This window comes from Sus scrofa, chromosome 9 (assembly GCF_054392235.1).
Source record: "Sus scrofa isolate SSC_HxYL_T2T_F1_AM1 chromosome 9, Sscrofa_HxYL_maternal_Yorkshire_Landrace_v2.0, whole genome shotgun sequence".
In the NCBI taxonomy this organism is placed as follows: domain Eukaryota; kingdom Metazoa; phylum Chordata; class Mammalia; order Artiodactyla; family Suidae; genus Sus; species Sus scrofa.
Window position 1 is genome coordinate 9,072,011 of NC_139391.1, and position 19,837 is coordinate 9,091,847.

Sequence of the window (19,837 nt, forward strand, 5' to 3'; positions counted from 1 at the left end):
TTCTTCAGCTTGCGGGTGTTATCAGCTCCGCCTCCCCTCCCATCCCCGCCCCCCTCTCCTGCGCAGGCGCTGTCATCCCTTCCCCACATCCCACAAGCGCCCCCTACCTGGTCTCCGCCTCGCCCCTCCGCACGCCCCCCTTCACCCAGCAGCCAGGGCCAGCTTTTAAACCACAGATCTGACCAAACTACCGGACGCCTTCCAGGGCTCTCCGCTGCCCTCAGGATGATGCCAAAGCCTCTTGGCCCGGTACCAGCCTCACCTCCCTCTGCTCTTTGCCTCACATTTTATTATCCAGCAACAGGGAGCTGTCTGTGGTTTTCCCTGTAAGAAGATGCTGTTTTCCATCTTCCATGCGGCTGTCTCCTCCTGTGCCACCTCCCCTCCAACGCTTTCTTCTAACTCCTGCTCATCCTTCAGAGCCAGCTGAGGGTTCTCCACGGGGGCAGGGGCTGCGCTCCCCCCAGCCCTGCTGTCACAGCTCGTGCACTCATGGTGTTGGGACGCCTCAAGACTTTGGCTCCCTAAGGACAGGCAGGGGCATCTCGGCTCCTCACACCGTGTCCGTCATCTAGTGGAGCCCAGTGGAGCCCGGAAGGTGTTTTGCGAACAGATACGGGGAAGGAGAAGACAGCTCTGAGTCCCATAGATCCCTGGGAGAGCTGCTTCGAGATTCCCGAGGCAAGCCTTGTGTTGACACACTCAGAAAAGTCTAGGCCAAAGTCAGGAGGTGCTGCAGTGCGGAATGTGCCTTACGGTGGGGAAAGATCTGGGCTGAACTTCGCAGACCTCACAAGTCCATCAGAGAAACCAGGAAGGGGATTGGCCCGCAACCCCAGGAAAGGAATACGGGGAGGTCATTCCCTGATGGCAGAGCCCCGCCTCCTGTGGAGGTGATGGGGGGGGGGCTGGGCAGGGGTGGGGGGTGGGGGAGCTGGGCAGGGGGTGGGGGGGTTGGGGCGGCAGGGAGAGCTCCACTGAGGAGGAGGGCTGGGCTGAAGGATGACCCGTTACACATGGGTGTGGCTGATTCCTGTGCTTTGAGCATCCCGACGTCCAAGTGAACCCCACGTGCTGAGCAAGCTGGAATGATGAGTCTGGGAGGGAGAGGCGGAGGCCGGGAGGGGCTGGAGGTCTTTTGACACGGAGGATGAGGAGGAGAGTCTTAAACCAGGCCCCTGGGAGACTCTTAAACCAGGCCCCTGAGAGCTGGCAGGGGGAGTCTGGGGAGGGCGCTGCCAATGCCCACTCAGCGAAGGGGGCATTGGGAGACCGCTTCGTCAACTTTCCAGACCTCAGACGCCCGGGGACCAGACTAGGGCTCAGAGCAGGGCCCTCTAAGTGGCTGCAGGTGGCAGAATCCAGCCAACAGGCCACATGACACCATCTCTCCATGGTGTGCCACCAGCCTTGGCACTCAGATTGCCGAGGGGACTGTGGGATGACGGAGGCCAATGTACTGGGGAGAGCGCACGGGTGCGAGAGTCGGTAGGTCTGAGTTCTGGCCCTGGCTTCATCACGCCTCACGGCGAGGCTGTGGGAAAGACACTGGCCGATTCTGAACCTCTGTTTTCTCCTCTAAAATGGGGGGAATGCCCACACCATTCACCTTAAGTAGACTCATGGGGCATTAAAATGCCTTTGCAATGGCAGGGAATTGTACATGTGGGCAGGATAAATTATTGTTGTTGTCTCTACTTGTGACTGTTAGGCCTTCTTCCCGGGCAGGGCAGAAGGCCTAACAAGGTTGGCAGGGGTTGGCAATCTGACTGCCGAGTCTTGGAAATCCTCTGAGGTGAGAATATTTGGGTTTATAACATTGGTCACGGTGGAACGCGGAGGAGTGTTAGCTTGGAGCGAGAGCCCTGGCATCCAGTTCCCAACCGGCTACCACCCTGCTCTGTGGCTTCAGGCAAATTACTGCTCCTCCCCAAACTCAGCGTCTTCATTGCAAAGTGGAGCCGACAGTCACAAGGCTCCCTGGAATATCTGCAGGGATTCGAGGCTCCCCACGCCCCCTCTGCTGGCTCCCGAGACCGTCCCCTGGCTGGGCTCGGTGCCATAGAGCCATGGCACGGGGGCTGCCCACAAAGGCAAGAGGCGCTGTGGCTGGAGGCGGGGGACAGCAGCAGCCCAGGGCGGGGGAGAGGCCACGACGGCAGATGAGGGCCTGGGTCAGAGGCCGGGGACCCAGCCCCGGCTCTGGTCCCACCTCAGCACAAGGACAGGGGCCAGGCTCTGTCCCCTGCTGCCTCCGTTTCCAGCCCTGAAGGTGGGGTGACCAGGCCCGCCTCGCAGTCCCTGTGAGAACACGTGGAGGCCGGATGCGGACTCAGCAGGCAGAGTCGAGGGGTAATGCAACTACACTTATTTATTAATATATAACAACAAAAATGACAAAGCTCATATCTGCAGCTGTTCAGGTCTTTGTTATAAGGTCTTGGTCTCTTTGTCTGGACTGGCCGTGACCTTCAGCTCCGGGGTCTGGGCTAGGAAGACGTTCCAGTGACCTGTATGCACAAAAGAGGAAGAGGTGTGTGCATGTAGGGGGGTGTATGTGCTGTGTGTGTGTGTGTGTACACTTGGGCACAACAGAGGGAGAGTGACTGGCGTGGGGAAAACTTGGGACAAGGTTTGTGCAGCCCGGGTTTGCAGCCGCAGGGAGGAAAGAGGTGGGGACCCCAACATACCCCCACATCCCAGAAGGTTCTGGCACGGGACCCCACCTTCGTCCAGCCAGCGTTTGGGGGCTGGGCTGGCTTCCTGACACCTGGCGGTGACCCTCCCGCCTGTGACTCCCTCTCCCCACCTGCAGACACCTGCGTGCTGCTTTCTCAGTGTGGCACGGAGCACAGGGAGGGCGTTGGAAGGAGCGTGGTTAGAGGTTTCAGTGGGAGAGGTTCCAGCAGGAAGGGACTAGGCAGCACCAGGATTTAGGGGCTCGGACCTCCCCCTTCCACAGCCCTGCCCCCCTCGCCCCCAAGACCGAGTCCAGCTGGCTCTGCTTCACCTCCCCGCTCCCAGGCTCCCGAGCGCCTGAGTTGGGAAATCTCTGGCCCAGACGCCCACTGGATTCCTGTGCCGGGAACTGACGTCCGTGCCGACAGCCCCCCTCCCGGCACCAGCGGCCTGGAACTCCCCAGGAGGCCCCAGCCTCTAGCCCCGCTCTCTTCCCAGGCCCCCGTCCTCAGCCCGGGGTCCCACCTTCGTGGGTGCCAGTGAGCAGCCGGAAGTTCTGTGCCTCCTTCTGGAAGTCTTGCTTCCTGACTTTCTTGATCTGAATCAAGTGGAAGATTCCTGAGGGCAGAGACGAGGGTGTGAGCAGGAGAGGCGGGGGTGGGGGGGATATGGTCCGCGAACCGGGGGGCCTTAGGCCTGGGACAGACCCGGCCCCCTCCCTCCCTCCCCTCCCCCACTCCGATCAGCTACCAAAGCCTGTGGACTCAAATTGCCACGTATTTTGAATGTGCCCGCCCCTCCCCACTGGCACCCTCCCCCTGGGGACCCCATCACGTCTTGCCTGGGTCCCTACACCAACCTCCTGACCCCTTTAGCTCCCTCTCATCTGTGATCCCGACTCCACGTGGGCCTTTGAAAACAGGCACGTGACCCTTCATTCTCCTTCTGTGACCCTGCTCCTGACACCACCCTGCTCTCACGCCAGTCACTTGTCCACAGCAAGAAGGGGAAGGAGGTACAGCAGGATGAAGGATGGAAGAAAAGCCGGGCCCGTAGGGATGGGGCAAGCTTTTCTCTGGATGTGTGATAAAAATCAGTAGTGATTTGCTTCAGACACCAAAGCACAGCAGGTGTCAGGATCGCAGGCGCCCCCCTTCAGCGCAAGGCTCAGTTCACCCCACGGCTCTGAGTGGCCTTGCCTGTGCTCTGGCCCTAACCAGCCCCTGAGGACTGTATGGCCCCCCCCCCCCCCACCAGAACACCATCGGCTCTGGCCACCAGGTCAGCCCGACTCGTGCTCCCTGTCTCAGCTGGGAGGTCTTCCCAAATACTTAGAATGTCCTCCAGAGGGTCCCTGTTTCTGTTTTCTATGTTTTGTGCTGTCATTGCGTCTGTTCTTGCCTCCCCATCAGACCGGCACACGTGGAGGGCCTTCCTTTCCGGTGTCCCTGAGCCTGGCCCCCACTGGACACGCTGAATGAAGGAATGAGTGAATCCCTGGGTGAATGGGGGGGGGGGTGAATGAGCAACTATGTGCACCCGGTCTGGGCCAGGCCCTGACGGGGATGAGGTATTAGCTGGATCTCCTGATGTCTGCATCCCTGGGGAGCTGGCCAGGGGCACCGCACATGACCCTGAGGCCCTGAACACATGGGCTGTGAGGTCGCACCAGCTGTTACCACCGGGGTCCGTGGCCAGAAAGAACAGAAGTGACAGCAAGGCCTCAGCTCGGCCAGCACTGCACTTAAGAAAAGCAAGAACTGGGCTTCCTTATGGGAATCTGAGTGGGATCCCACCGAGGGGAACTGACAGCACAGGTCCTGGCATGGAGGTCCAGACAGCTGGGGATGCCCAGCACTGCTTGCAGGCCCCGGCCCCGATGCCAAGGACCAGAATAGGAGAGGGACGCACTCCATCACACACAGGAGAGGGCGACAGGCCCTTGTGCCCCAGGCCGGCCACTGCACAAATCCCTACATACAACCTGGAGAGGTGACGGGGGTAAGGGCAGTTCCCCACGCGGTGGCCAAAAAGCACGATGGAAAGATCTGGGTTCTTGGGCCTGGAATCCAGAGCTTGTCTGAGGCTCATGGTTGTGCCTCTTGCTCTTTGAAAGGTGTGCCAGGCCTGAGTGGTTGGGCTCTGTGTGTCCTGGGCAGAGGGGGCAGGGGTGGGTGAGGTCCAAGAGACAGGACAGGCTCGGCGTACAGCAAAGAGCCCTCCCTGGCAGGAGTTGTTCCCAGAATGGTCAGTGAACCGTCTGGACGACTGCAGGTGGGGTGGGGGGGTGCCGTCGGGCTAGAGACCACCGGGGAGGCTGCGGGGGGCTTCCTTCCTGGGCACGGGTAGGAATTGAGACCCACATGGTCACTTCTACTCTGAAATTCTAGAATCTATAAAGCCCTTTATCCTACGCCGACTCTCTGCCCAGAGTCTGGGGCCGGGGGTGGCCCCATCGTGGGGCGGCCTCGCTTAGCCCAGCTTCCCGCAGCCACCTGCTCACCGTCTCCAGGCCAGTTCTCTTCCGCTCCCGGCCCCCAGGTGCTCTGTCCACTTGTCTGGGGTGAGGAAACAAAGGTTTCCCACTGACAGTTGGACCTTGGAGAGTTTTTGACTCCCGCAGTCCGAGATACAGAGATAACGGGGAGGCTGATGAAGCATTTCAGCCACTTCGGGGCTCAGGAGGCGGTGGGTGGGGAGGCATTTGCTAGCGACAGGATGGCAGGGCCTGGCTTTGTCAGGTGGAAGGGCCCTTCCCACCTGGACCCTTTTGCTGGGCCCGTGGTGATGAGATTTGGCCTTGAGCTGTGACGCCTCCCTCTCCGCCGTCCCGGACCTTCCTCAGGCCCCTTCCTTAAAAACAGGTCACCTTTGTGGAGGCGGCTCTGGGGCCAGTGAGACCTGGGTTTGAATCATTGCTTCACTGCTTACACTGTGTGACTTTTGAGCAAGTCATTTTACTCTCTCGGACTCAGTTTGTTTATCTGCAAAATGGGGCATCCACACATACCCCCCCGCCCCGGGTTCCTACGTGGGTGAGTGGAAGCACACGATACACAGCGCCTGCTACACACCAGTCACAGGGCACCAGGCATATAAGCTCCGGCTCTAGAGCCAGAGCTGGAGGCTGTCGCCCCCAGCCTTGCCCTTCTAAATCCTGCCCAGCCCAGGCCCGTCCTCCACAAAGCCCTCCCTGATGAGCTCCTGCTGCGTCCAGGGCACAGAGCCCTGCGGCCCCAAGGCCAGAGGCTGAGCCTGTTGCTCTCTGTGCCCCTAGGGAAGGAGCAGGCAGCAGGAACATGCAGCCCCACCTGAGCAGGGACTGACAGAGTCTCAAGGCTCAAAATAATCATGAGAGTTTCTGAACCTCCTCCTTGGCCACGGGCAGAATCCCTCGCAGCAGGAAGCCCTAAGGGTGAGAAGGCGCCTCCTCTCATTGACTGAAACCTGCTTCTCTGCATTTCTAGGTGATGATGAGGTGGGTGAGAACAAGGCTCATATTTTTAGCACCTGCTGGAGGGGTGGCCCCTACATTCCTGAATTTCATCCTCCAAAACCCATCTGCCCGCCCCACACCCCCTTAACAGAAGAGAAATCTGAGGCCCAGAGAAGTCAAGTGATTGCCCAGGGGTCACATAGCGAAGAAATGGCAGAGCCGGGATTCAAACCCGGGTCTGTCTGATGCCAAAGCCCCTGCTTGTTGTTCTGACCCTTGCGGTCACTCAGAACACAACCGCTCCCTGTGCCGGGGGCAGCCCTGCAGAGCCAGGAAGCCAGCGGTCCTGTCCCCCTGAGTCTCCTCTTCTCCAAGCTGAACAGCTCCGCTGTCTTCGTCCATTCCTCCTACGACAGGGGGCAGAGCAGAGCCGGGAAAGAGCCGCATCTGACGTCACAAGACCTGGGCTCTAGCCCCCGTCCTCCACTTACTGGCTGTGTGGCCTTGGGCCAGGTACTTCACCTCTCTGAGCCTCAGTTTCCTCATCTGTAAAATGGGGATAATAATACCTAACTCTCAGGATCGTTGAGGATCAAATGAGATCATGAATGCGAAAGCCCTCTGTAAGCTCCAGAGTGCTTCCCACATTGGCTGTTACTAGCATTTCAGCATTTTAATTATCATCCCCGCTTCCACTGCCCCCCCCCATGCCCACCCACCTCCCCTCCCCACTGCCAGCCAAACACCTCGGTAGAGAAAAGTGACCTTCGAACGAATTCCCATTTAAAGGGCTTAATGTGTTTTACTCTCCCTGGGGGACTTTCTGTTTTACAAGAAAACCCCCAGCCATCCCCTCATCGGTGAAAACTCTGACCTTCTGTTGGTGGCAGGAGCAGCCTGTTGGATAGGGTGCGTTTCTCATAGGAGGTGAAACATATTCAGATGTGGACTTACCTTGGAGGGATAGAGTCCACCATCTAGAAAAGGCTGAGTGAGACTCGCCTTGAGGCCTTGGGGACCCCGTGAGGGCCCTCCTGCTTGAAAAGACCTCTCCTCCCAGGCTGCTGAAATTCTGCCAGTAGGCAGGCAGCTCTTTCCTTTCTCAGGGCTGGGGTTGCGCCGACTGGGCTCCTCGCAAAGTGTAACAACCCCTCTCCCCCAGGAGAGGGAGCCCTTCAAGGCCCTGGCATCTCAGAGTAGGGGAGCTGATGAGAACTGTCAGAATCACCTCCTCCCTCTCTCTCGGAGTCTGGGACTCAAAGCTGGAAGGTGGCCCGAGGCAGGTCTTCCTGGGCCAGAGACCCTTCAGCGAAAATCCCCTAATGCCCTTAGGGGCCTGGGGCAGAGGAAGGGGCACAGGCCGGAGTGAGAGTGGGCCACTGCTCACCTTTTACCAGCTTCCAGAGGTAGATCTCCACCTGCTCGGAGGCTTCACGCTCCAGGGCAAAGCGACGCAGGTTGTCCGGGCTCGGGGACACCGACGTGTGGACGAGGACTCGGCCTGGCGCCTTCGGACACCTGGTGGTGCTGACCTCACTGGGGCCAGGGTCGGCCTTGTCCTCTGGGAGAGACAGGGAGCTGGTGAATGCTCTGTCTCCCCACCCCTGGTAGGCCAGGAAGGGGGGCCACTGGTCTGACATCCCCCTCACATCTCTAGGGTCCTGGGGAAGGTTCTGTTGTCCCTGGGAAGAGGAGGAGGTCTCTGGGGAAGAGAGAGGGGGGCCTCTCCCCCATTCACCTCCCATTGATATTAGCATGTCAGGAAAACGTCTTACCTTCCACCTCCTCCAGGCAGCCCACCTGGAACAGCTTAGCCCACCCTATTTCCTCCTGCCCAGAGCTTGTCAAATCCTTCTTGCTTATGCCTCTCACTCATGCCCTCAATCCCACGCTGCCTTGCATTGTCCTGTAATCGTTTCGCTTGGGTATGTTTTTTCTTTATAAAATAAACCCATAGGGGAGTTCCCGTTGTGGCACAGCAGAAGTGAATCTGACCAGGATCCATGAGGATGTAGGTTCGATCCCTGGCCTCGCTCATTGGGTTAGGGATCCAGCATTACCGTGAGCTGTGGAGGGGTTTGCAGACTTGGCTCGGATCTGATGTTGCTGTGGCTGTGGTGTAGGCCAGCGGCTACAGCTCTGATTCGACCCCTACCCTGGGAACCTCCATATGCCACGGGCACGGCCCTAAAAAGCGAAAGCTAAAACTAAAAAATAAAAATAAAACAAACCCACAGGGTAAAGGGCAGGGATCAGGGCCTCCAAGTCTTTTGAGTCACTGGCACCGACAAACAGACTCTCAGTGAACACCCATGAAAGGTGTGGGGTGTTGCTGATGCAGTGCTGATGACTGATGACGGGTGTGAGACGGGAGAGGTGGTGGCGAGCATGACTAGTGGTGGTGGTCGGGATGCTCGGGTGGGCATGGGGGTGGCGATGATGAGGGGATGATCATAAGGTTTGGGTACCAAACCGGATCCGATCCTAAAGCCCCGACATGCTGGAATTCCAAGGACATTGCCCAGAACTTTCCATGTGCCAATATCCCCTGACTGTTTTCCAGGGACTGAAGGACCAAGTCCCAACGCATCTCCCGCCTTCTAGACTCTCAGTGGTTGGGAAGCCCTTTGAGACGGCTGGTTAAGGGCCGCAAGGCTACCGTCCCATGATCTGCAAGGGGCAGTGGAGTGGGGTCTGGGGATGGAAGCCAAGAGCAGGTGCGTTTGTAAGGGAGCCCAGCGGCGAGCCGCAGCCATTCCCAGAGAGAACTCAGACTGAACCCCCGTCCCGTCACGCCTCCTCCCTAACCCCGTCCCTACTGTATATGACTATAAGTAATCGTTATTCTTTCTGTCTGGGTTTCGGCTCGCAATTCATAAAGCATTTTCATCAGCCCTATGTGTAGGGCTCAGAAAGGTAAATAACCTATCTTGGCCTAAAACAGGCACTCAGGCAGGTGAATCAGGAAGCGGGCTCATGCAAACGCCCGGCTCCTGACCCTGAATCCTAGGGCAGGTGGTGACCGCGTGATCTTAACCTCGCAGCTCTCTCATCTGCAGGATGACTGAGCTCTGAGAATTAAATGCACCGTGTGGAACCAGAGCACAGCACAGCCCTGGGCACCTCGGAGGCGCTCGGTTTGTGTTGCCTTCCTCTTTTTCTTCTCCGTCCCCCTCCTTTCAGTCTGGCCACAACCCTGCCGTCCTTCTGGGCTCGAGGGGATGGGCCCAGCCCCTCAGAGCAGCTACTGTTGATAGTCACAGGCTGTTCTTCTCAGTGAGATGCTCTGATGTTTTCTTCTGCACATGTTGATCCTAGAGCCACATGACATCGTTGAAAGAATTCACCCGGCAAGTCTGGAAGCCTGACTTTCTAAAAGCTTCTCAAAGCTCAGCCCACCCTCTTTCTTCCCAACCATAGTTTTTAAAACTTTTGTTTTTTTTTTTTTTTTTTTTTTTTGCTTTTTAGGGCCGTACTCGTGGCACATGGAGGTTCCCAGGCTAGGGGTCCAATCGGAGCTACAGCCGCTGGCCTATGCCAGAGCCACAGCCATGCAGGATCTGAGCCGCGTCTGTGACCTACACCACAGCTCACAGCAATTCCGGATCCTTAACCCACTGAGCGAGGCCAGGGACCAAACCCTCAACCTCAGGGTTCCTAGTCGGATTGGTTTCCGCTGAGCCACAATGGGAACTCTGCTTTTAAAGCCTTCTCGCTAATGCCCTTGAACCCACGCTGTCCTGCATTGCCTGTAACCGCTCTCGTGGGTGTGTTTTCTCCCTAAAATAGACCCATAAGGTCAAGGGAAGGGATCAGGCCCCCCAGGTCTTTGGGGTCACTCACACCAGCAAGCACAGGCTCTCAATAAACACACACGGAATGGGAGGTTTCAGAGGGGTCGAGGTGATAATGGCAGCAATGATGAATGTGACACGGGAGAGGTTCTAGAAGCCTGAGCTGTAGTTCCAGCTCCCCTGCTCCTTTGCTGTGTGACTTCGGAAAAGTCCCTTCCCCTCTCTGGCTCTCAGCTTTCCCATGTGTTGATAAGGACTGAAGGAAGATGACAGGGGTCAAGGGCATTGTCTGTGGAAGAAGACAGACCAGGGTTCAAATCCCATCTCTGTCACTTACAGCTTCAGGACCTGGGACAAGGTATTTATTTTCCTATCCTGTGAAATGGACACAAAGATGCCTGTCCTGTCCACTGTGGTGAAGATTACTCAGACTCATGCAAAATACCTTCCTGGCCACTCCTCTTCAAAGTCCTAACAACCTAGATTTCGTGACTTCCCAGAACCCAGGACATTATTTGACTCTGCAAGTGTCTGAGAGCCTCCGAATCTGTAGCCTTAGGTGGTTCCATGCGTCTAATGTTTTACCAGTTGGGCATTTCCCGTTGCTGCACTTCTCACGTCCTGTGCATCTGAAAACCCTCATCCTGTGAAACCCTCTGAGTCTGTGCCCCGACCCTGTGAGACATGTCCCAAGCGCCTGCGCCCTGGGGAGAGAGACCCAGGGCTGACTCCGCCAGCGCCTTCCTGCCCCCAGGCGTTCCTTGTACCTGGACAAATCTTGCAGCACTTCCCAGCCACTTTCTCGGGGCGATGGCAGGGGTACTCGGTGGGGCAGGTCACACGCTGGCAGTCCTGGCGGCCGTCCTGACAGGTGCACAGGATGCAGGGCAGGGGTCCGAAGGAGCGGAAGGCTGGGTGCCACACCTCCCCATGGGAGTATGTCTTCCCGCCGTGCACACAGGCTGGGCCAGGGAGGGTGGGAAGGGAGGAGGCTGAGTGCCTTGGACTCGGGCCAGAGTCCAGTAATGGGGGGGCGGTTAAGACCTCGGGGCACCCCTGTGTCACCTGTCTAGCCCTCCACACAGCCTGCAAAGTGGAGTCAGGGAATAACCCAGCCCCCTGTCCCTGGCATCCCACATCTCATCATGCAGGGCCCAGTAAGTTCTTGCCGAAGATGGAGCGTCTTCACCTGCCCTTCACGGGCACCTCTGATGGGGCAGGTGGGTGGATGGCCTGACGTAGGAGACTCATGATCAAGGGCTGTCACCACCTGGCCATGCCAGCTCTGGCAGGTCCCTTCCCCTTTCTCAGCCTGGTGTCCAATCTGTACAGAGGGGCTGGACGGAGGCATCTGCAGCTCCTCCCGCTGCCCCAGTTAGGGGTGCCCTGCTCTGAGGCCTCCTTCCTTCCCCTCTGCTGCCATAATCGTCTGCTTGGCCCCCTTCCCTGCTCCATCCCGATGGTCCCTGCAGCCCAGCTCCACAACCTCCTTCTTGCATCAAAAATTCCCCCCAGCACATCCTGAGAGTCTAATTGACACACATGTCTGTCTCCCCCGTGAGCCTATGAGCCCCTTGAGGACAGGGGCCATGTCCATCTCCCTGTCCTGCGCCCCTAAATTCCCAGCAAAGACATGACAGGTGCTCCAAAAAAATACCATTACGTGACCTGTAGTCCTGGTTCCAGGACTGCTTCTGGCTCTGACTCAATACTCTGAACCTCGGTGTCTTCACCTGTCAAGTGGGGGTTTAGACCTGCCGTTCTGCAGGTCTACACGAGTTGGGGTTGGGGAACCTCTGGGTGGGGGTGCAGGGATGATGGGAGACGGGAGCAGTCAGGGCCCCATTTCCCACCTCCGGGGTCGGCGGAGATTCCAATCCCCACCTTTCTTATGCTTCTCCTTCAGGACAATCTTGACCGTTGTGCTGCCGGCCTCCTTTGGCCGGAAGTGGCGAGGGATGAAGCCCAGAGGGGCGCTGGGGCCAGTGGGGGTTGGGGTGCCCAGGCCCCTCTTCCTCCCGCCGTCCCCGGAACACGGATCCTGGGAGTGTCTCTGCAAAGGGCGGGAAGGACGGAGACCGCTGACGGGCCACTGCCCGTGGAGGGGCAGCTGGACAGAGGCTGCAGCCAGAGGCCAGGCAAGCGGGGACACAGGGTCTGGGTGGAAAGACGGACTGAATGGCGTCAAAGATGTTCCCAGACCATGGATCTTTGAACATTCTCAGAGGATGGCAGTTTGGAAATCCAGGCTCCACTGAGCCATTCTCAGGCCGGCAGGGCCAGAGCCACGGGGCTCAGGGGGTCAGGAGGGGCTGGCATCTTGATCTGGGGGATGTAAGTGATCGGGGGCCTGGAGAACTTAATAGTTAAGAAATGGAAGGTGAGAATGTCGTGAGGATGAGAGCCAGGAAATTCTTCTTTGTCTGAGAAGATTTAGGTGATGGAACGGGGAATGAGCCTTTGAAGATCCCTCCCGGCTCCAGAATCCCACGGGGCAGGTGGACCAGAGCAGGGCCTGGCCAGCGATGATGGGCGGGGGGGCCCCCTTTCCTGAGCCCCTGGAGTCCAACATCCCGAGACCCCGCCCTTGCCGATCAGGTCTTGGGAGGGCGGGCGGTGAGAGCAAAGGCTGGGTGCGAGGGCAGCGTAAGGGGGCAGGAGGTTCCTAGCCCAGAAATTGGGGATTGGGGGCTCAGGCTGTGGGAGAGGAGTGGGTGGGCCGAGGGCGAGGGGCAGAGCTTATCACCCACCCGCTGACCCTGAGTCACTCATGTTCCTTCTGCAGCCCCTTCCTGGCCGCAGGTCTCTAAGTCAGTCCTTTGCTGGCTAGACAGGAGCTCCCAGACTGAAAACTGTGTCCCAGGCCCCAGCACAGGCACCTAGACGGCTCCCAGGAAATGCTTGTCACGTGGAAAAGAGGCAAAAAGCCTGGAAGCAGTGCCGGGACCCCATATGGTGCCTTGGCCGCGTTATCCAGCAAGTCAGTAGGTAGCTGTTCAGGGCCTGGAACTGAGCCTGTGGGTTTCACTTGGCTGCCTCTTGCGGGGGAGGATGGGCGGGAAGGGGGGTGACATGGTCGAAGTCCCACGAGAGAAGGTGCAGCCTGGGAAGCGGGGATGGGCGGGCAGAGGAGACGGGGGCGCCTCAGTTCAGAGACGCAGCCCGGATGGCGGCCTGGGGTGTGAATCAGTGTGTGAGCTCCCTCTCCCACCTCTTTCCTCTCCACCCAGAGAGAGACCCGGGCAGCTTAGCCTGCCTCCACTCTAGACCAAGACTGAGAGGGGCCAAGTCAGAGGCGGCAGTAGAGATAACCAGACACCTGGCACCTCAGGAGCTGGCTGCAGGAGGTTGGCTCCAGTCAGGGCCACTGTCTCGGGGGATGCTCCCTGCTGGTGTCCTGAATAAGGACAGACATAGATTCTGGCTGGAACAGTCTGAGAGTCTCCCAGGAGGGGAATCAGGATGCTCGGGCCCTGCTCCAGCCCTGTGTGGCGTGTTTCCTCAGACCCCTCCTGCCCCAGCAGCCAAGGTGGGAGCCGAGATGGAAGCCCAAGGACGGGGCCTAGAGCGTGGTGCGGGCTGATGAGGCCAGCCCAGGGGACAAGCGAGGAATGAGGACAGTAACTGGTGGCGCCTGCGCCACGGCCGGGGAGATTTAGGCCCTGAAACCAGCCCCCTCCCCGCCTCTCCCCACCCTCCCTGTAAAGCTGTGCACTTACCGCCCCAGGGTGAGGCTCCGTGGTGTCTTCTTCCGAGGATTTCTCACCTGACCCGTCTGGAAAGCCCAGAGGAAATTCGGGTCGCCTCTGGCTCTCAGCCTTGCCAGCCAGAGCCCCGCATGCCCTGCCTCTGGGTCCCTGCACGCCTCTGGCTCTGGGTCCCTGCACACCCCCGCCTCTAAGCTCTGCCCTTTCAAGGCCTAGTGCTACTTCTGCAGCTCGTTCACACCAGGCGGACCCTTTGCCCGGTGGGGACTTACCCCCACGTCTCATTACAGCCTCTCCTCACCCTGGCATTGATAAGACCCTGCCATTGAGCCACTGCCTCAGTCCCCACACTGGCCTCCTGGTCGCCCTGAAGCCTGAGCTGCTCATGGGCCAGAGCCTCTTGCTCAGGGCTCGTCCTGAATGGCCCAAGGGCTCCGAGCCCCACCCCCACCCCCCGCCTGCTTGGCAGCCTCTCTGCCCAGCCACACCTGAAGCAACAGACTTGGTCTACACTCTGCAGCCCCAGCACTGCTCTCCAGCCCTCCGCCCCTCCAGCTGCAACAGCCGAGGAGTCCTCCATCCCCCCCCCGCCGGGCACACCAGCACACGAAACCCTCTGAGCCTCTCGGCCCCCTACAGCCCGGAGTGCAGTTCTCCCCCGCTCACCCTTGCCTCACATGTAGTCTGGCTGCCACCGAGCATTCCGGGTCCAAGGACCCAGAACACTGGAATTAGACATCACCAAGGCCAAGTGCTCAGTGCACACACGGCACAGCCGAGGCCCAGAGACGGGACGGATTCTGCAGGAATTAGCTGGAAGAACAGGACTAAACTGGGATCGCCCGGCTCCTTGTCCAAGGCCAACATCTGGGGAAGCTTCTACAGGGGAGTGTTCCCCTCCCCGAGTCCTTCCTCCTCCAGGAAGCATTCCTGGACTACAGGGAGCGGTCAGACCATCTGTGCACTTCATTCTGCCCAAGCTGCTTGCCCTGCACTAGCCTCTCTCTGTTCTATGCAGAAATGCTGCCTGGTTCTGCTTGACACAGGGGCTCTGGCAGGTGAACCCAGGCCTGTGCCCAGCTCCACCATGAAGAAGACGGGAGGAGACAGGGTCCTTGCCTGTGCAGACCCCCTCTCCTGGGCCTCATCTGAGCCTCTCAGTCTCATCTGATTGCAGGGGCTTTGTGCCCTTGTCGCAGGCCCTGCAGCAGCTGCCCCTCCTCAGGGCTCCAGCTGACTTTGCTCAGACTCTACCTGCCAGCAGCACCCTCCCTCCCTGTCTCTGCCCACTCCTTACCCTGCTCCCTGGCCAGCCTGGCAGCACAGGGGAGCAGGAAGGAATTACCCTCCTTGAGGTGACACTTTGACCAGGGGGAGTTGGTGGGTGACAGACAAATTCTTCCTCTTCCTCTGTCACCTCCAGACTTTTCTTTGTCTTTTAGGGCCGCCCCTGCAGCATATGGAGGTTCCCAGGCCACAGGTGGAATCCGAGCTACAGCCACCAGCCTACACCGCAGCCACAGCCACAGGAACACGGGATCTGAGCTGTGTCTGTGACCTACACCACAGCTCACAGTAACGCCAGATGCTTAACCCGCTGAGCGAGGCCAGGGATCGAACCCAGTCCTCACCAATACTAGTTCAGTTCGCTAACCACTGAGCCACACAGGAAACTCCACCTCCAGAGTTTTCTGAGAAGCAGAAGACCACTCAGAGCGCTAGGTCACCCTCGATGTTAAGCAAAGGCCAGCCCCCCACACCTTCCTGTGTCACTCTCCCTCCCCGCCTCCTGCTCTCTGAGGTCACAATGCAAAATCATGTGCATTCTCCTCTGGCACAGACCCAGCTCTGGTGGGGGCGGGGAGGGGGGCGCAGCTAAAGAAGGAGGGTTTTGTGGTACCCCAAGATTCCCCACCAACAGTCCATGGCTAGGTCCCTGAGGAGGGGTGGGTGGGCACCGCCAGACCAGGGACAGACTCACCTTTGCAGACCTGGCAGCAGGAGGCGGGCAGCGGGAGGGGGGCGGGGCAGCCTGGTTCCGGGCAGGTCATGAGGCCGCAGTAGATCTGGCCCTCCTGGCAGACAGAGGGGGCGGAGCTGGGACAGGAGCTCTGATGAGGACAAGCCTTGGGGGTGGGAGACACCCCCACCCCATCATCGCTGGGGGCAAATGGCCTTGAGCTCTCCTCCGAGGTGGGGAGCCAGGGGGGGAACCAGCACTCCAGGCCCTGGGGTAAGAGTCAGTCATCCTTCAGCTTCTAAAGCTTTTTCTTTCTTTCTTTTTAGGGCCACACCCGTGGCATATGGAGGTTCCCAGGTTAGGAGTCCAATCAGAGCTACAGAGGCCAGCCTACACCACAGCCACAGCCATGTAGGATCTGAGCCATGTCTGTGACCTACACCACAGCAACGCTGGATCCTTAACCCACTGAGGGAGGCCAGGGATCAAACCCGCAACCTCATGGTTCCTAGTCAGGTTTGTTTCTACTGCGCCACAACGGGAACTCCTCTGAAGCTCTTTTTTAGACCCAATCTCTCCCTAGGCTCTCCCAGCAACCCAGGGAGGTGGGATTCTCCCGTCCTGCGATGGGGAGGGACTGTCGAGGGGCCTGGACCCTCTGGAGTCAGAGACCCAGCCGGGCAGAATGCACTAGAGCCCAGACCTCAGGCTTTTCCAGCTGCTATCAATGTCCTTCTCCCCTGGCCTGGAACAGCAGAGGGAGGGGGTGCGTGGGGAGCCTCTGGGGCTCACCGTCCTCGTATGGGAAACCCTAGGTCCTCAGCTTCAGGACCCAGCCTGGACAGGCGAGACTGCGGGGGAGGGGCCTTCCTGGAGGCAGGAGGCCCGATGATCTTGGGTGAGTCACCTCTCTTCTCTGGGCCTCCCTTTCCTCCTCTGTGAAATGGGGACAGTCCCATCGGGGTGGCAGGGATCGAGTGAGGACATGGTGGTGAAAACCCTTGTCGAAGTCACAGAGTCACAAAGGGTGCCCGGAGGGAGCGATGTTGCCTTGAGTCCTTTGGCTCTTCCTCTTGCAGGGGGTCTCAGAATAAGGATTCTGATCCTTCAGACCAGTCCCATGTGAACAGGGCTGAGGAGAAAGGAGACCCAAGGATCCAGGGAGAGGGGACGCAGGATCGTCCCCTTCCTCCCCCGGCCCCCTACCCATCCGGGTGCTCATCCCTTCATAAGAAGCCACACCATGCAGGTAAGGACACGGGGGGTTTGGGATCATGTGACGCTGGGTCTGAATTCTGGCTTTGCTGTGTGACCTTAGGCAAATCACTCAATCACTCTGAGCCGCGGGTTTCTTATCTAAAAATGTGACTAGTGATAGGCTTCTCATAGGGCCACGGGGATGCTCTATTTAAACAGGTGTTTTCTAGTGGCTCCCTCACTGCGAGAGGCCCAGGCCCTACAAAAATAATCATTCTCGGGGTTGATTTCTAAGTGATCCCCCCTTGGTATTGCTAAGCTGTTTTGCTCCGCAGCCCAGACACCTTAAGTTCAGACTCTCAGAGTGATGGGCTCCTCTCGCTGAACAGATGAGAGGCGGGCTGAGAGAGGTGACTCCGAAGTTCACACAGGGAGCCGTGGCAGAGCTGGCACCGAAACGTGGGTGTCCGGCCCCGAGGGTAAGCCTCGTACCCTCTCATCACTGCTGAATCCGATTATTCCTTTAAACGGGGAAGACCCTGAAAATCACTTGGTCAGACTCCCTACGCCCTCGAGGAACTGAGGCCCAGAGAAGTGTGATGATCAGGTGGGAGGGAAATCAGGACAGCAGGAGTTTCTCCCGCCAACACCCACAAGCGCTAAGCCCAAGGGCGAGGATGACATGCCGAAGGCCACCTGCAGACATGCGGCAGAGCCCTGCCTAGAATCCCCCCGGGGAGCGGGGGAAGACCTTCCAGCACTGGCCGTGCTTGGCCTCAGCCTCTGTCCCCTGAGAACACCTCTGGATCAGCCCTGCCTGTCCTCAGGTCCAACCCTGACCACAGCAGGGGGAGTTGAAGCAGCTTCCGACTCAGTTGCATTTGCTACAAAGAGTCAGGCCCTGTCTCTGTGCCCCAGGAGAGATGCCTGATCATTCACTCACTCACTCATTCATTCAACAATTATTACAGCCATCTATGTGCCAGGCCCTGAGCTGGGGGCAGCAGAGGACACCGAAGTGAACTGAGAATCTCCCCGCCACTCAAGGCGTACAGACTCTACCGGGGGAAACAGATACGGCAAGTGTCAGTGTGAGGGGACAGGCAGCCCAGGAGGGTCCAGAAGCCCAGGGGAATGCAGGACGCTCCGAATCCCAGAGCCCATTCCCGCTCACTGTTCTTTGACCGGGAGGAATCCCAACCCACCCCCACCCCTGGCCACACTGCCAGCCTGTGCTAAAGGCAGTAGAAGGTCTTACGGTGCAGCTGCAGAGGACGCACTGGTTGGGCAGGCGGGAAGGGAGCAGCTCGTGGGCACTGAAGATCTCGCCTTGTTGGTACATGGTCCCGTTGTGCTGGCAGGACCTTGGGGGCGCCCGAAGCCCAGAAGGGGTGTGAGGCTCTGCAGGTGGAGGAGAAGAGAATGAGGTGTCACGTGGATCTAAGAGCTTTGCCAGAATTAACCGGGCTGCTTTCCTGAAAATGATGGATATTATCCCATGTTATTTAAACTGAGCTCTGGCCTCAGCCTTCCCAGCCAGACCCCCTATCAGGGAACCAAGAGGTCTCACTGACACCTACATCTGACCATGTCACACACACACACACACCCCCACCCCAGCCCCCGGCCTTTCAGCCCATCGGTGGCTGAGCTGGCCCTGACTGGATCAAGAAAGCAGAGCCAGAAGCCTCAGCTCCGCCGAATCCCACTCGGTAGGGACCTGCATTAGTTCATTCAACATTCAGTGAGCGGCTGTGGAGCACCTTGGAGTGCCAGGCAGTGTCCTAGGCGCTGGGGATACAGTGCACAAAACAGGGTTCCAGGTGGAGACACATGCTGGTGGAGTCTGCTGGCATGATGTGAACTGTCCTTGTGCTTGGTGTGAACTCCTGTCACTCCTGGGCCACCAGAGCCCCCTCCCCATCACCTGCCAGGTGGCCAGTCCTCACCCTGTGAGCCTCTGGTCCAGGGGGAACCCACTCATTCTGTCAGGACACCTTGGCTAAGCACCTGCCCTGCATCAGGCCCACACTTCATGTTGGGATGGAGTGCGGACTAGACCCAGGCCCTCCCATCAGGAAAGTGACAATCTAACTGGTTAGAGAGGCCGTGACAAGCTGTGACACTGGTATGGTCTGGGCCAGGGCGATGGGTGCATAGAAGCTGTGGCAGCACAGAGCATGTACCCCTAACTCGGCTGGGGTGAGGGGACCAGCAAAAGCTTCTGGAAGAGTCTGATGGCTGAGCTGAGTCTCGAGGGAGATGCAGACCAGGCTGGCAAAGGGCCTGGAAAGACATAGTGAGGAGTGTGTGGCAGGGGGAGGGGGGGGGCTGGGCCAAGGCGCAGTCAGCAGGGAGCGGAAAGGACGCCTGGGGTCAGCCCAGTGGGGAGGAAGCCTGATGTCCCCTCACTGGGTAGGATGGAGGGCACAGCCCCTGATGCCCTAGGGAACCCAGAGCCAGGGAACTCGATGACCCAGGCTGGAGCTCTGTCACCTCCCCCCACTCCCGGGGGTCCCCCTTGGAAAGCAAACCCCTCTCCATACAAGCCTGCGCAGGTCCCCGGTGTGCCCGGAGAGCCATGGTTCCGGCGTCTGGAGCCTCTGTCCCTTATCACCCTCGCGATGCTTCTCATCGTGGATTCTCCTCTAAACATCTCCCGCCCTCTCTGTTGGCCTGCCCCTCGTCTGCTAGTCACTTCTGCCCGTTTCTTCTCAGACCACCTCCCCGCTCCTCTCTTACCTCTGCTTCCTAGAATCCCAGTCTCAGTAGAAACTTGAAACCATGGACATTTAGCGTCGGGACACACAGAGTCCCTGAGCCGCAGCGCCGGCAGGAATCTCAGCGGACAGGCGCTCTGGCGCCCTCAGCAGTGATCCTGGGCTCACCCTGCAGGCCTCCCAGCCTCCGCTGGGGCACCTCCACTTACGCAGGCCACATCCCCTCCCCGGAGAGATGGGACCCCGGGTGTGCCACCCACAGGCCGAGCACGCCGTTCCCTTCAGCTTTTTTCCTTCCTTTTCTTTTTTCTTTCCTTCCTTCCTCCCTCCCTCCTTCCCTTCCT

The 19,837-nt window shown here is 58.9% G+C and overlaps 1 protein-coding gene across 3 annotated transcripts in view; it reads right to left on the reverse strand.

Annotated features, from left to right (window-relative positions):
- Positions 1–2,353: 2,353 nt before the first annotated feature.
- The window catches only part of CHRDL2 (chordin like 2), a 35,450-nt gene continuing 17,966 nt past the window's right edge, over positions 2,354–19,837 (reverse strand). The window contains exons 4-13 of one of the 3 annotated variants that reach the window (XM_084975223.1): positions 18,032–18,174; positions 15,598–15,691; positions 13,629–13,684; positions 11,794–11,962; positions 10,677–10,871; positions 7,503–7,676; positions 6,607–6,661; positions 3,662–3,754; positions 3,205–3,297; positions 2,354–2,510 (exon numbers count right to left, since the gene is read on the reverse strand). In XM_084975223.1, coding sequence (XP_084831349.1) covers positions 2,420–2,510; positions 3,205–3,297; positions 3,662–3,754; positions 6,607–6,661; positions 7,503–7,676; positions 10,677–10,871; positions 11,794–11,962; positions 13,629–13,684; positions 15,598–15,691; positions 18,032–18,174 — 1,163 coding nt within the window. In that variant the 3' untranslated portion in view covers positions 2,354–2,419. The remainder of the gene's footprint in view (positions 2,511–3,204; positions 3,298–3,661; positions 3,755–6,606; positions 6,662–7,502; positions 7,677–10,676; positions 10,872–11,793; positions 11,963–13,628; positions 13,685–15,597; positions 15,692–18,031; positions 18,175–19,837) is intronic. The other 2 variants (XM_003482562.5, XM_005667124.4) reach the window with 2 other exon arrangements.